This window comes from Lepidochelys olivacea (genome assembly GCF_965140295.1).
Source record: "Lepidochelys olivacea isolate rLepOli2 genome assembly, chromosome: 1".
NCBI lineage: Eukaryota > Metazoa > Chordata > Testudines > Cheloniidae > Lepidochelys > Lepidochelys olivacea.
The window spans coordinates 271,338,108-271,353,259 of NC_140411.1; the positions used below are offsets into that span (position 1 = coordinate 271,338,108).

Genomic DNA, 15,152 nt, shown 5'->3' on the forward strand with positions numbered 1-15,152 from the left:
GGCATATTGGCATCTTCAGGCACTTAGAAACCTTTAAAAATCTGGTCCATAGCACATAAAGTTAACAACACGCCTAAGTCACTGCATGATCAGAGACTTAATTGGTTATAATTCACCATTTATTGATAAGTGCTTGAATGGGGGGAGGGGAGAGAGACTGAGCAAAGGAAAGATATTCTGCTGCTTCTGGTGGAGTTTATGCCGTCTTTAAATACTAAAAACAAATTACTTTTATCCCTGGCTGATCAACTTGTTAGTGGAAAAACAGCTGTTGATTTCAGTATGAGCTGGACTGAGCCCAAGAAGAATGCATCAGATTGCACTGAGCAGTAGCTGTTTTCAAAGCATTTTCCCTGGTGAGATGATCACAAGAGTCTCGCAAAGGCCCTTTCTCACAAGATGAAGGCAACTTAATATCAGATAGCATGTACTTTTCAACATACACCCACGGTTCTATTAGTAACTGATTTGTAGCAGTAGTCATAACTGTAGTAAAATGACAGTAGCACCTGGAAGCTCTAGTTGAGTTCAGGACCCCATTTCTGCTAGGCATTATACAAACACAAAGTAAGCAACAGACCCTCCCCGCATAAAAAACGAGGGGGGAAGTGACAAATTCTACAACTGTGCTTACGTGGCTCATGGGAATGGGTCAATAATAGGCATATAGAAGTTCCTAATGTAATTATGACACTACTTGCATTTTTAAAAGTCCATTATTATGTATTTACAACAGACAGCTTAATGCCCTGGAGTCATCCTCTATTTTCCCAGCTGTCACACAGTTATGACAAAAGCTTTTTCCTTTTGTTTTTATCAATATTATAAAAAGATGTCGACACACACAGAAATACATTTAAGTAACCGTTAGGGCTGTGAAGCCTGTGACTCCAGTGGGAGTTTTGCCTGAGCAATGACCGTAGGATGAGATTTTAAGACCCCGACACTGCGAGGAACTCCCAGTGGGAACAAGACTCCATCTGTGCAGAGCAAAATCAAGAATGTTCATAAATTAAAGCTGATGTTTCATTTATCCCTTTACATGGGAGTATTAAAAGAGGATCAGATCTATGCATACTTTTATGTATCTTTTGGGCTACAATACCTAGGAAAAGAGAAAAGGTTAATGCTAAAGAGTTTTATCTTCTACTTTAAATTTCCTTAACCTACTGTTTTTTGTCAAACTCTCAGTACTATTTAAAGACGTTTTATTTTTGTGTTCACTAATATAATTGCATCTTTGCCTTTCATTTGTTTTAGAGCTTTCTTTTCTTCTTTGGCACCAGCAGTTTCCGTATGCATCCACACAGATCCATGAAGCAATGCATAGGGAAAAAAAATTATGTTACTAATTGAACAGAAACTGGTGTCATGGATTACCTTCTGAGCTACTTTGGGACGGAATCCTTGAATTCCAGAAAGTGAATTCCAAATTTATAATAATTCACAATCTGATTCTAATACTTACACTCATCCAGTCAGAAAACATACCACATGACCTAACTGTCCAATCAGAATGATTCAGATTTCTAATACTCACAACTAACTGCTCATGAACAAAGTCATGGACTAAGAATTACTGCAGAATGATGCAGTGAATAACTCTGAATAATGAATGAAATAAAGAATAGATTTGTTCACAGTCTGTTTACTGTCTTTTTGCAGGCAATTCACAAACATAAAGAGGCAAAATTTATCAAATAAATTATTCTTTACAATTATCACTCAGCCAATCACCATTGAATCTTAAGTTTTTCTGTTATCTACAGTTGATAAACAATGTATTGTAAAAACACTGTTCACTAATGTTAAACTATAATTCAGATATACATACCCATTTTTTTCTCTCATTTCACACTGGCACAACAGTATTAAAAGCCAAATTCTGGTCTCCCACGTGAGAACAGAATTTGATTCTTAACCACTAATTCACATTCGTTTTCAACATCTCTTGCCAGTAGTCTCCAAACAAAGCTATTTTCCAAGAAAAAGTTAAGCGACTGTATGAGAAGGTATTAAACACCATATTTGACAATATAAACAAAATCAACCCTGCCCCTCAGTTCAATTCAGATTGAGGTCAATAGGCATTTCACCATGTCATTGAGGATAGAATTGAGCCCAAAGTAGGTATAATATTATAATCATGAATGTATGTGTGACAGAGGCTATCTTAGACAACACAGCAGGGGCTGGACCAAGTACTTCCAGAGCTAAAAGGTTGAACTAGTACAGGTTGAGCTAAAGAGACAAAGCTTCCCAGATGGTGGTTGAAAGAACTCAAATTCTCTGCAGATTGGCTCAGAAGGAGACCTCTAACATGTTCAGTAGAGGGTTCATATAAACAAAACTTGAATGAACAAGCACACTCTAATATGTTCAAATCACTTGCCAAAATAAGAATCAAGTGTTTTTCAAATGAAAAACCTCAATACAAAGCATGATCTACATCAGTGGTCACCCTGGAGCCTCTGCCAGTTGATAGCCATCTCCGGCCGCTAAAAGCCGGTGGCGCAGCAGGGCTCAGGTAGGCAGCCTGCCTTCCCTGCCCCACGCCACTCCTGGAAGCGGCTGGCTGCTGGCACATCTCTGTGGTCCCATGGGATGTGTGTGTGTGTGTGTGTGTGTGAGGCGGCTCCGTGTGCTGCCCCCGCCCCCAGCACTGTCCCTGCCCTGCGGGGGCAGCGCTTACAGGCGCAGGCAGTGCATAGAGACCTGCTCCCATCCCCCCAGGAGCCGCAGAGATATGACAGCAGCCAGCTGCTTCTGGGAGCAGTGTGGGGCCAAGGCAGGCAGGCAGCCGACCGGGAGCTGTCTGTGGTAAGCACCTCCCGGCTGGAGCCTGCACCTCGCACCCCCTCCTGCACCCTAAACCCCTGCCTGAGCCCGGAGTCCTCTCCTGCACCCAAACTCCCTCCCAGAGCCCGCACCCCTCACCCCCTCCTGCACCCCAATCCCCTCCCCCAGCCTGGAGCCCCCTCCTGTACCCAAACTCCCTCCCAGAGCCCGCACCCCGGACTGCACCCCAACCCCCTGCTCCAGCCCAGAGCCCCCTCCTGCACCCCAATCCCCTGCCCCAGCCCGGAGCCCCCTCCTGCACCCAAACTCCCTCCCAGAGCACACACCCCTCACCCCATCCTGCACCCCAACACTCCGCCCCAGCCTGGACACCCCACAGTTAAGAATGTTACACTGATTTGTGACAATCCCTGAAGGATTTTGGATCTATAAACCACAAATGACACTAACAAAAAGTAAAACTCATGAAATGTCCAGTGGATTCTATGAGATTAGGTACAATGTGACCATATGACCCCTGCACCCAAACTCCCTCCCAGAGCTTGCACCCCTCACTCCTGCACCCCAACCCCCTGCCCCAGGTTCAGCCTGGAGCCCACTCCCACACTCTGAACCTCTTGGCCCCAGCCCAGAGCCTGCACCCCCTCCCGCACCCCAACCCCCTGCCCCAGCCTGGTGAAAGTGAGTGAGGGTAGGGGAGAGCAAGAGACGGAGGATGGGGGGGAATGGAGTGAGCAGGGCGGGGCCTCAGAGAAGGAGCAGGGCAGATCCTGGGTTGATCTTAAATTCAAAAAGTGATCTTGTACGTAAAAAGGTTGGAGACCACTGATCTACATCTTATGCTCACTGGGCATGTATTCACTGTTGGTTTTAATCAGTTATGAAGGATAATGAATAAGTATTTAATATGTGGATGCTAAATAAACATACCCCTATTGATTAGTGTTGCATTATTTAGATTGCAGGAGCAGTTCATGATTTGTGACTCTTCCATTTTACAAAGTACTTGGTTGGTTTTTGTATCTTTCACAATACAAACAAAATGTCTTTTGGAGAGCGCTGAAACATCTCCAACTGCAGTCACAACAATCTAAAAAAAAAAAAAGTAAAAATACAATTGATTACTTGCAATATTTATTAAATTGCCTTCCTGTCTTCACACAAGTTCAAACTATATGAAGTGCAGAGAAAAACTACCATGTCAGAAGCAGACAGATTCACCAGAGGTCTGTCAAAGGGAATTCCAAGCAGGGAAGGATACAAAAGAGATGTTGATGAGAGCTACTGCACTGACTTGTTAAAATCAGAGGTGTGTGAGTAGGTAGAAAAATTATTTTTGAATATTTTGATAACCGTTTAATTGAATTTTGCTTTGACAGTGTTATGCTCCTTTATATTGCCTTTTCAAAAATACAGGAACTCCTCACTTAAAGTCATCCCAGTTAACGTTGTTACGTTGCTGATCAATTAGGGAACATGCTCGTTTAAAGTTGTGCAGTGCTCCCTTCTAACGTCCTTTGGCAGCTGCCTGCTTTCTCCACTGCTTGCAGGAACCGCAGCCTGGTGCAGCTAGCTGATGGGGGCTTGGAACTAGGGTGGATCGGCAGTCCCTCTACCAGCTCCCTGCTCCCCTAAGTTCCCTATGCAGCAGCTGCCCAGCAGGCTGTCAATTGCTGGCAGTTCAGCTGTCCCTCCCCCACTGCCATGTGCTGCTCCTGCCCTCTGCCTTGGAGCTGCTCTCCAGAGCCTCCTGCTTGCTGTGCGGGGTGGAGGGGAAGAGGGGGGCTAATATCAGGGTGTCTCCCTCCCCCCTGCTCCTGCACCCCGCTTACCCCATCTTCCATAGAGCAGGGGGGACACATGACATTCCCGGAGGCAGCAGCTGAGGTGGGTCTCAGCTTGCTGATCTAATTAACAAGGCAGTGTATTTAAGACAGGGATCAGCATACTTAAAGGAGAAATGCACATCTCTCTCTCTCTCTCTCACACACAGACACACACAGACAGAGGGTGTGTGTCTCTGTCTGCTATGCTGTCTCCCCTCCCTTCATTCCTTCTGCCTTGTAGAGTGTGAGGCTACATTAACTATGAGTTAATCTTTGAGGGCTAGTTGATCATTTAGCAGTAAGGCATTCCCTGGGAAATACCCTACCCTCCGACTTCACCACCACAACCAAGCTTCACAATCGTCATTGCTGTGTACCAGTATTAAATTGTTTGTTTAAAACTTATACTGTGTGTGTGTGTGTGTATATATATATATATATATATATAAATATAATATAATCTTTTGTCTGGTGAAAAACATTTCCCTGGAACCTAACCCCCCATTTACATTAATTCTTATGCGGAAACTGGATTCACTTAACATCGTTTCGGTTAAAGTCGCATTTTTCAGGAACATAACTACAACGTTAAGTGAGGAGTTCCTGTATTTGTGTCAGTCTGTATAAATGTTCATGGAAAGTTAACTTTTGGGTCTATATCCAAAATTCATTTAATTACAACATAAAATCTGTTTTGTACTACATTGGTTGCAAGTAATTTATAAATGTTAGCTCAAGCAATCAAGAAACAAAATGAATATCATACAAATTGGGTGGCCAACCAGAGCTCAAAAAGTGAATACTCAAAGCAATCTGTGGTGAACAGATAATGAGCAAATCCATAAACCGAAATTTGTTTGGAAGAAACCTCCAAACAATCTCAGATAGTGAGCAATTTAGTACAAAATGCAGTCTGTTCATGGACAATTCTCCAAAGGACAAAGGGGCTGTGTTTGCCCAACATATTAATCAATATGAATTGTTTACCCCACTCAAGTCAAGAATAATTGATCAGGTGATAGTGGTGGTGCTGACTGCAGGTGGGACACTTGTAGTGTTGGCACGAGCAGTAAGAGCGACACTGGCATCGGAATAAGCTATAAACCGCTTTAGGCCTCATGGTGTTTAGCACAAACATATTTCAATCTTTTTCTTATTGCCAGAAATATGTCACAAAAATGGAGGGAATATACAAAAGAGAAGCAAAAACAGTCATGCTGCTGGAGTGACTGATGTATGAGGAAAGATTAACAGAGGTAAAGATGAATAGGCTGGCAAAGAAACAACTAAGCTGGGGGACATGATACCAGCCTACAATGATTTAAAGGATGTGATCAACGAGGAGATAGAAGAGTTATTTAAGAGGGTACAGAGGATATATCAATATAAAGGGATGAAATTAAGACCACTGAGACTGAACACCAGAAAAAAAAAATCTCAAAATGAGATCTACTACAGAAGGAACAAAAGCTGCATCGGTATGCTTATAGAAAACTAGACTCCACAGTACATTTTTTTTTTTGTGCTAACAGGGGGACCCTTTTTGAACTCCTATAGAATTTTAAAAATAATTCTGTAGTGCATAGAGCACTGGGCTGGGACTCAGGAGACTTAGGCTCTATTCCCACTTTGACCATTGGCCTGCTGGTGACCTTGGGCAAGTCACTTCACCTCCCAGTGCCTCTGTTTCCCTGCATGGGGATATCAATGCTTATCTCTTTTGTAAAGCATTCAGGTCTACTGACAAAAAGCACTGTGTAAGAGCTAGGTATTAATATTATTATATCAATATTCATAAAATTCTGTAGGTCATTTAGAGCAATTTCTATAGAATCTTAATGATTTCATCCCTATTAAGTTCTCTGTGGGCTTCCATCTGTACATATATTCCATTTCTCATTCCTAGGATCCTGTGATGTTTTTTCTCTATTCATTCTCATCTCAATCCTTTGCAAACACCAGTGTCATGGTCTCAAAGATTATATTTGTGTTTGTGTGCATATGCTGCCTTGTTGTCTGACTTATAAAACCTGGAACCCAGTTAGTGCATTTCATAGATACTCTCTGGACAACATAAGTGATAAAGTCACAATATAATTAAATCACTCCCTTGGTCAGCATAATGAAGTACTGAGTCAGCACAATAAAGCAAGGCCTGATGACCCACCTTGTGGCTGAGAAGCAAAGAGGTATAAGGGGAGCATCTATCATATCTATAAATTCACCCAGTTAGAGTCTCCACTATATTTGACAGTTTTTGAGATGGATAGGTGCTGGTTTATGGACTGTAGTGACCAAAAGAGGAAAGTTACTGTAAGTGATGCAATAGCACATTTAAAATGACAAACAAATACACATACAACTGTTTTTACATACCTTGTTTCTACCAATGAGAAGTATCTGGATTGTCGGGCATTTACCAGCTTCATGTGAAATGTTAACCCAGTCCCTTGAGTTATTTGAATGTGAACAATTTCCTTTTAAAGTGCACCTAAAAAAAAAAACCACACATACACACACAAAATTTCACTAGTCAATACTTCTTTATACTAGCTTCAGTACCAGATGCAGTGCTTTAATTTGTTCAGTATTTTACTGAATTTTAACAGGAACCCAGCTGCTACCATAAAAAGCTATAGGAAAACAGTCAGACAAATCTTCTAGTCGTATTTAGTATTTCAAAATAAATACACAGCACAATCATTTATGCATTTAGGCCCTGATTCAGCAAAGTATTCTGAAGTTAATGGGACTTTATTTAGAAATGCACTTACACATCTGAGTTAAGACGGTCTTAGGGGGCCTGGAGTCTGGTCCTGGCTAAGAACATAAGAATGGCCATATGGGGTCAGGCCAAAGGTCCATCCAGCCCAGTATCCTGTCTACCAACAGTGGCCAATGGCAGGTGGTGCCCCAGAAGGAGTGAGCCTAACAGGTAATGATCAGTGATCTCTCTCCTGCCATCCATCTTCACCCTCTGACAAACAGAGGCTAGGGACACCACTCCTTACCCATCCTGGCTAATTTCCCACTGACACTAATGGGCTTTGGGATCAGATCCCTGTCTCTGACAAGGTATAGCAAAATATATTTTGCTAGTATTAAAGTATAAATTAAATCAGAGGTGGGAGGGGTAGGCACATGAAGTTCAATTAATATCAAATTGTTGTAGAAAATATACACTGTAAATCAGACTGCACAGAAGTATGTTTGGACAGAAGACCGTGGAGCAACCAGGAACTTTTGAATTGTTTTAATAAAGCATTCATTTCCAGGAGGCAAATAATAACAAAACTATTCAAAACTGGTTTGTTTGAACCATGTGGAATGAAAAATATTAAGCCTCAATCCCGAAAACACGTACGTGTATGATTAATTTTACTTACATGGAACTACTCAAGAACCTACAATTAAGCATGTTTGGGGCTTTAATTAATAAAATTCCTGAAGTAACAGATCCTGACAGGGGATTCAATGGGATTTTTCAGGGTTCACTACATGAAAGCATGTTTAGACAAACACTGAATTATCCTAAAAGGAAAAATAAATAAAAGACTGAAGAACCTCCCCCCCCCACAAGATGCCTAAAAATCAAGATGTTGACAGCATGAACAGAGTCAAGCAAGTGGCCACTTTCTGTGTGCTCTAACTCAGGAAACTGAATTCCTGTTGTACCAGAAACTGCTGAGGCCCTCTTAGACAATGCTAAGATTCTAACCTTACTGCAAGAAATTAACAAGGTGGTTGACAAGGTTTCACTTGAACTAAATGGGACAAATTCAGCTCTCATATACACTCTTGCAACCACACTGACTTCAGTGGGATCACATAGGTGCACATGAAAACCCCCACTTTTTGAAATGCCCTTTCCTAGTTGCCTAACTTGACAAACACACTCAGCAGCTCACTCAGCAAAGTTCTATTTTCGGAGAATCGCAGTATATTTAATAGTTCACACGAAATATTACAGAATGCATAGCGGCAGTCAAGAAATCAAACAGTACTTACAAATGCAAACCATGCACCCCAGAATTCAGAGAGTGTCAGAAAAACACCCAGCCATATTTATAAAGGTACAGCAAGCACCACACAAATTCTAGTGGCAGGGAAAGCCTCAGGCACAGCAGTATTTATTATTCTGCAGCAGGCACAAGGGAATAGATGCCAGCAGGCAAAAACCAAAACAATACATACTTTAAACTATAGAAGAGAGACACTCTCTCAAGACAGCAAGAGAGAACACTAATGTGGCTAACCATAAAAGGGAATCTTTAAAGACTCCCACAAATGCATAGCTCTACACTGGGCTCCTGTAATAGCCCTGGTGTCAGGTTGTTCAAACTCAGCAGACAGCCACTCCACCTTGCCCCTCCGTCCTGGTGGCAGTTTTTCTCGCTTTGCCTCACATATATAATGCCTATACAACATGCAGCTATAACCACTGGGATGTTTTCCTCGCTGAGATCTAATCTAGTGAATAAAACAACAGTAACCCTTCAATCTACCAAAGAACATTCCACCATCATTCTGCACCTACTGAGTCTGTAGTTAAATCTTTCCTTGGGGATGTCAAGGTGGCCGGTGTACGGCTTCATGAAGCAGGGAAACAAGTTGTAGGCTAGGTCCCCCAGAATCACTACTGGCATTTCCACATCACCAAAGGTAATCCGCTGGTCAGGATAGAATATCCCTGAATTCAGCTCTCTCAGACGTTTTGTGTTCTTAAAGATGAGAGCATCATGCACCTTCCCTTACCAGCCTGCATTGATTTCAGTGAAGCAGCCCTGGTGATCCACTAGCACTTGCATTAGCATAGAAAAATAGCCCTTTCTGTTGGTGTACTTACTAGTAAGGTAGGCTGGTGCCAAAATAGGGATATAAGTTCCATTTATCACCTCGCCACAGTTCAGGAATTCTATGGTTTCAGATCCATCCACTATTTCTTGCACATTGCCAAGAATCATAGTCCTGCATAGCCTCACACACTTGCACAACAATGGCCTCCACTGTGGATTTTCCAACTCCAAAACGATTTCTCACACAGTAGCAATCTGATATTGCAAGTTTCCAGAGAATGATCACCACACTCTTCTCTACTCTTGGTGCACCTCTCATTCTGGTGTCCCTGCACTGGAGGGCTGGAGCGAGCTCGGCACAGAGATCCAGGAACGTAGCCTTTTGCATCTTAAAGTTCTGTAGTCACTGCTCATCATCCCATACCTGCATTACGATGCAATCCCACTAGTCAGTGCTTGTCTCTTGGGCCCAGAAGTGGTGCTCCACCGTCTGCAGCTGCTCATGAACACCAACAACAACCTGGAATTTTTCTTTTGCTACGTCCATCAACAAACTCTCCTCAGACACATCATCATCTTCCTCATCTTGGTTGTTGCAGTACTTCCTGAAGGTCAGCATTCTGTATTTGCAACAGTCATGAGACTAGTGCTGAGCGCTGAGGGCTCCCTGCTTGTGTCAGAGACAGCAGAGACTAAAAGTACCACACAAGTTTGTGGCATTTTAAAATAAATGTTATAAAAATTATGGGACATGGAAGGTACTATGGAACGGAGAAACTTGCATGCTGGGAACTTGACACCTAGCTTCCCAAAATGCCTGGCGAATCATTACTATCCCACAAAACACTGAGAAAATGTCCCAAAAGGCAGTGACTCAGGTGGGGGTGCATGGCCCACTGGGATACCTACCCCTGGTGCACCACACTACATAAACACAAGCACTCCTGGTGAGTACACACAGCACCAACACAAGCAGCCAAATATACTCAGAAACTTTGGCAACTGTACATTGACATAACTTGCAATGACAGAAGTTTTTAGTGGAGACATGGCCTTAGCCCATAATGTATAAATAATAAATTGGGATCTAACAAATCCACATTATTTTGGATCCACTGGGTACTTAGAAGTGGCTACTGGTATCTGGCAGACAGCAGCTACCAGCATTCAGATTCAGAAAATTACTAGGGAGGGAAAGAGCTATGTACTAGGAGTAAGCAGGTGAGGGTATCTGGAGCTCAGTCATGATGGAGGCAGAGAGCTGGGACTGGATCAGTGGCACTGTACATGAGGGAGCTGGGAGGACACAAAGAAATTGATGAGAATGACTGGGAATCTTGAAGATGGGAGCAAGTTTAGAAGGACAGAATCTGGCAATGGCTGAGAGCAGGTGGCAGATTTGACATAGTTGAGGTGGCATGGTCCAGTTTAAGTATTTGTAATTAATTTCAGAATGAGATTTGCAAAATGCATGGATTTGAGTACAGACAGATGCAGAATTGAGAATTTGTCACATCTTTACCAGCAAGCAAAATATTTATTCTGTTAAAGATCCCTTTTCACAATGTGCATCACTTCATTCATAGATCATGATGAGCAGTGTATCTAGATGTACAGATTCATTACTGTATGAGAAAGTCAATAAAGGACCTTCACCTAGTTTACCACTGTGTTAACCAAAATGCCTTTTTGGTTTACTGTACTTCATCTCTTTATTGTCTTGCTGCAATATGATGGTTTCATGGTGCAAAATCACAGCCCTTTCTGAAGAAATGTGACCTGATTTCAAAAGTTCTGATCAACTCATTTCCCACTGAAGTCAAGGGGAGCTGCAAATGAGCAGTATATTTGAAAATTAAGCTGCTCTTCAATAAGAAAAATAACACAGATGTGCTGTATTCTTTTCCTATGTGAAATGCATAAAAAACATTAGCACCTCCAACTGGATTCATTCCAACATACTTCAGTTAAGCACAGATTTACATGTGGAAATTAAATACAGATCCAGATGAAACACTCTATTCTGTTATTAAAAGTTTTGACAGACTGAAGGGAAAAGAAGGGGAATGTATGCACTAGCCCTTATCTGATGAAAAAGTAGAAAAAAAAATTTTTGTTTCATGTATACGGGTGTGACAAGATGTACACATTTTCATATCAGAACAGCACCATTTCAATCAATACTGATGATTTTATCACTTTAACATCAGGAGATGATAAGTTTTATTCAAATAAAGGAAAAGTGTATCTAAGACAAACATTTATCATTAAGTAAAGAGCAGATAAGGATAAATTATTGTACACAGAACAAGTTGTGCACTGCCCTTTTATCTGCTGACAACACCAAGTGTACTTCCAGCACATGATAAAGATGTACTACAGAGTATATTGTTTTTAGTGTATACGTAGAAACTTAAATAAAAACATTTGTTAAAAACATCTCCACCTCTTTTTCTAAAAATTCACTTTTCATCCTCAATTTGCAAAAAACAAATCCATTAATATTGAAAAATCGTGTGGGTGTTAAGTAGCTCTCATCTGTAAACGTCTCATATAGAAAATCTGAAACCTGAAAAGCTCAATAAGGGTAATATAAATAACAAAATAACATAAAAACATAGGAACAGTTATGCTGGGTTAGACCAATGGCCCATCTAGCCCACTACCCTGTCTTCTGAGAGTGGCCCATCTCAGATGCTGCATGGGCAATGAACAGAACAGGGCAAATACTGAGTGATCCATTCCCTGTTGTCCAGTCACAACTTCTGGCAATCAAAGATTAAAGGACACCGAGAGCCTGGGGTTGCATCCCTGACCATCTTGGCTAATAGCCATTGACGTATCTATCCTCCATACTGATGGACCTATCCTCCATTAACAACATAGTTTTGGTGGAACGTCTGTTCTGGGCCAGCAGAAGACAACTTGGACAAAACAAATTAAAAGATACTAGATTACTTTCCATCAATATCCGCCTAGGCCTACACAGAAAAGTGGGTCTTCAACAGCAGTCTGTTAACATCAACGTAAAACAAACCAGATGGGATTAAAATGTACAGCAGTCTGCCAAACCTGCCCATGCAGCTTCAAACAGAGCAACAAAACTAATGGCAAAAATGGGAGATGCTTAGAAAGTTGTTCCCTACTGACCTAGAAGAAAATCTTCCTAATATTTTGCATAGAGAATCAGGCAAGAATTCGAATACAATGAACCCTAATTGCTGAAGGAGATTCAGGACTTTATTTATATTTTCACATACAAAATATGCCTAGCATTAAAAAGAGGGTCTCTGGATACCTGTTCACGATTTAATACAACAAAATTTTTTTAAAACAGAAGAATTCACTCTTCTCACCAGTCCTACATAAATTTCATAGGGAGACCCTAAATATCCAGAGGTTAACACAGCCCTTGGAAGGCGTGGAGCCCCTTCTCATGTGACAGTAAATGTCATATATTTATAGCAAGAGGGATTCATAAAAATTCCCATATATCTGAAGACACACTTCGGGCTTGTCTACTCTTGAAACACTGCTGTGGCACAGCGGCGTTGCTGCAGCTGAGCCACTGTAGCATTTCAGTGCAGACATTACCTATGCCAATGGAAGGGGTTCTCCTGTTGGTGTAGGATGGTAATCCACCTCCCCAAGAGGTGGTATCTAGGTTGACAGAAGAATTTTTCTGTCACCCTAGCACTGACTACACGGGGGAGGGTAAGGCTGGTTTGGCTATGTCTCTTGGGGTCTGAATTTTTCACACCCCTAAGAGACATAGCTATACCAATATACATTCCTAGGGTAGATCAGGCCTAAGTATATTCTGAATACAGCCCTGAATTATTAGAAATTAACATTTAATTATATGTTTTTGTCTAAAAGTCTAAACTACCAGACAATACCTTTTGCTTAAAGAACACCATCCACAGTGTGGATCCTTTGCAGATAAACATTCTTTACAGGAACCATATTTATTGCAGTTTGCAACCTGTATTCTTCTCACCTAAAAATACAGAAAGCAATAACTTATGCTGAACAGTACTAGCTCTGCTCAAAAAGGGCAAAAGGGGTAGGGGATCCAAAGGTATTTTAATGTTTATACTAATCAGCAAACTAACATCAGTACAAAGTTTGCCCTGAGTTTATTTCATGAACCTCATAAAATGAATGTTTATTCTTTGCCTTTAAACAAATCTACAGCAAGAAAGTGATATACTTAAAAAAATATCCACTGGATATCCACTGGATATCTATGGAGTTTCCTCATTAGATAACTCGTAAAGTAAAGTACATTTTAGTCTGGAAAACTAGCTATTAGGTTCTAACTTCTGAAAAATCCCATGCTACCATAAGTGGATACAGGAGAAATACTGGAGTAGCACAGCGAATTATGTATAATAGAAAGGGATATGTTTATGATGAATCTTCTAGTTTAGCAGAGAATGGATTTGTGCCTCTTCAAAATCAAATTCTTAAATGGTGCAATGAATGTGCATCTAAAAATGCATGTGCAAAAAATGCATCTGTGCATGTAAGTAGATATTTGCATGTATGCATTGGGTAAACTGGTACAAATGCATGGAATTATGAAACATGCATACAAAATTCCATTTCAGTGTGCAAAAACAGGTTATTGTGGATACATGTATATTTGAAAATTTGTCTCTAATATTCCAATTAACCATTCTCAAAATGAAATAATTGAAATGAAAACTATGAACATTATTTATAAATACTAAACATTTTCCTGATTCAAAAGATTTGCTTATAAATTGTATTGCAGACATTAAGATTGTTTGTTTTGTTTATTGTGGTTTTGCTCAGACCCTCGATCAACTCTTATTCCAAATATATACAATGGAACCCAATTTATTTGAAGGTCTGTGAAATAATTCGGGGTTCAGATCATTAGGGGAATTTACTAATAAATTTAAAAGTCTGTACTCAGGATCAGAAGTCTCCTTTTATAAAAGATCTTGCTAAGCCCCAAGCAAGGTTTTGGAGAGGTATTTATTCTTAAATGTTTCTCCATAGTAATTTGCTCTTCCAACAAGACTAAAGAACATCAAGCTCTTTCTTCTAAAGATCTATACCTATTTTTAGAACAGTAAACTTTTGCACTTTGAGATTCTCCACCCTTGAAAGTCAAGGGGTGTCTATAACAATTTGTAATCGTTCTGCTAGATTTTAGGGTAAAAATATGATTTTCACTGGCACTGAAGAGACTTTATCTTAAGGGAAGGCATAAAGGTCATGGGTGAAATCCTGCCCCACCAAAATGAATGGCAGTTTTGCCATTGACTTCAATAAGGCCAGGATTTCAAACCCATATCTCAAGTTAACATAATTCAGTAGTATAGACTGCAAAGCCTGCTACCAAACTCCGCACATTATAGAGAACTAGCCTGCTGGCTCAAAGCTTTGTTCCCACAGAGTTAATGAGACCTGTTCATCAGCAGGTCTTCTATGCAGCTTGAGTTCAATCCTGACTGGTTCCAAACACTTTAGTCTCGATCCAGCAAAACACTTAATCACATGCTTAACTTTAATCATATGAGTACTCCCTCAATGGGAGCACATAAAAGTCAGCCTATTATGAGCTCTGCAGGTCTAAAGCCAAACTTTGGGGGATGCAGACAAGCTTTGGTTAACTGCAGTTTGGATAATTAATAAGGTTTGATTGTAATTCAGATGAAAAGTTCTACTTACACAATGACAGAAAACTTATTAAAGT

General features: G+C 40.8%; 1 protein-coding gene across 1 annotated transcript in view; it reads right to left on the bottom strand.

Moving 5' to 3' along the window:
- Nucleotides 1-15,152, bottom strand: part of PLXNC1 (plexin C1) — a gene marked incomplete at its 5' end in the record, with an annotated part of 97,288 nt that overhangs the window by 66,781 nt on the left and 15,355 nt on the right. Inside the window, 3 exons of the mRNA XM_084616862.1 lie at nt 3,730-3,889; nt 7,002-7,116; nt 13,321-13,421. Coding sequence (XP_084472988.1) covers nt 3,730-3,889; nt 7,002-7,116; nt 13,321-13,421 — 376 coding nt within the window. The remainder of the gene's footprint in view (nt 1-3,729; nt 3,890-7,001; nt 7,117-13,320; nt 13,422-15,152) is intronic.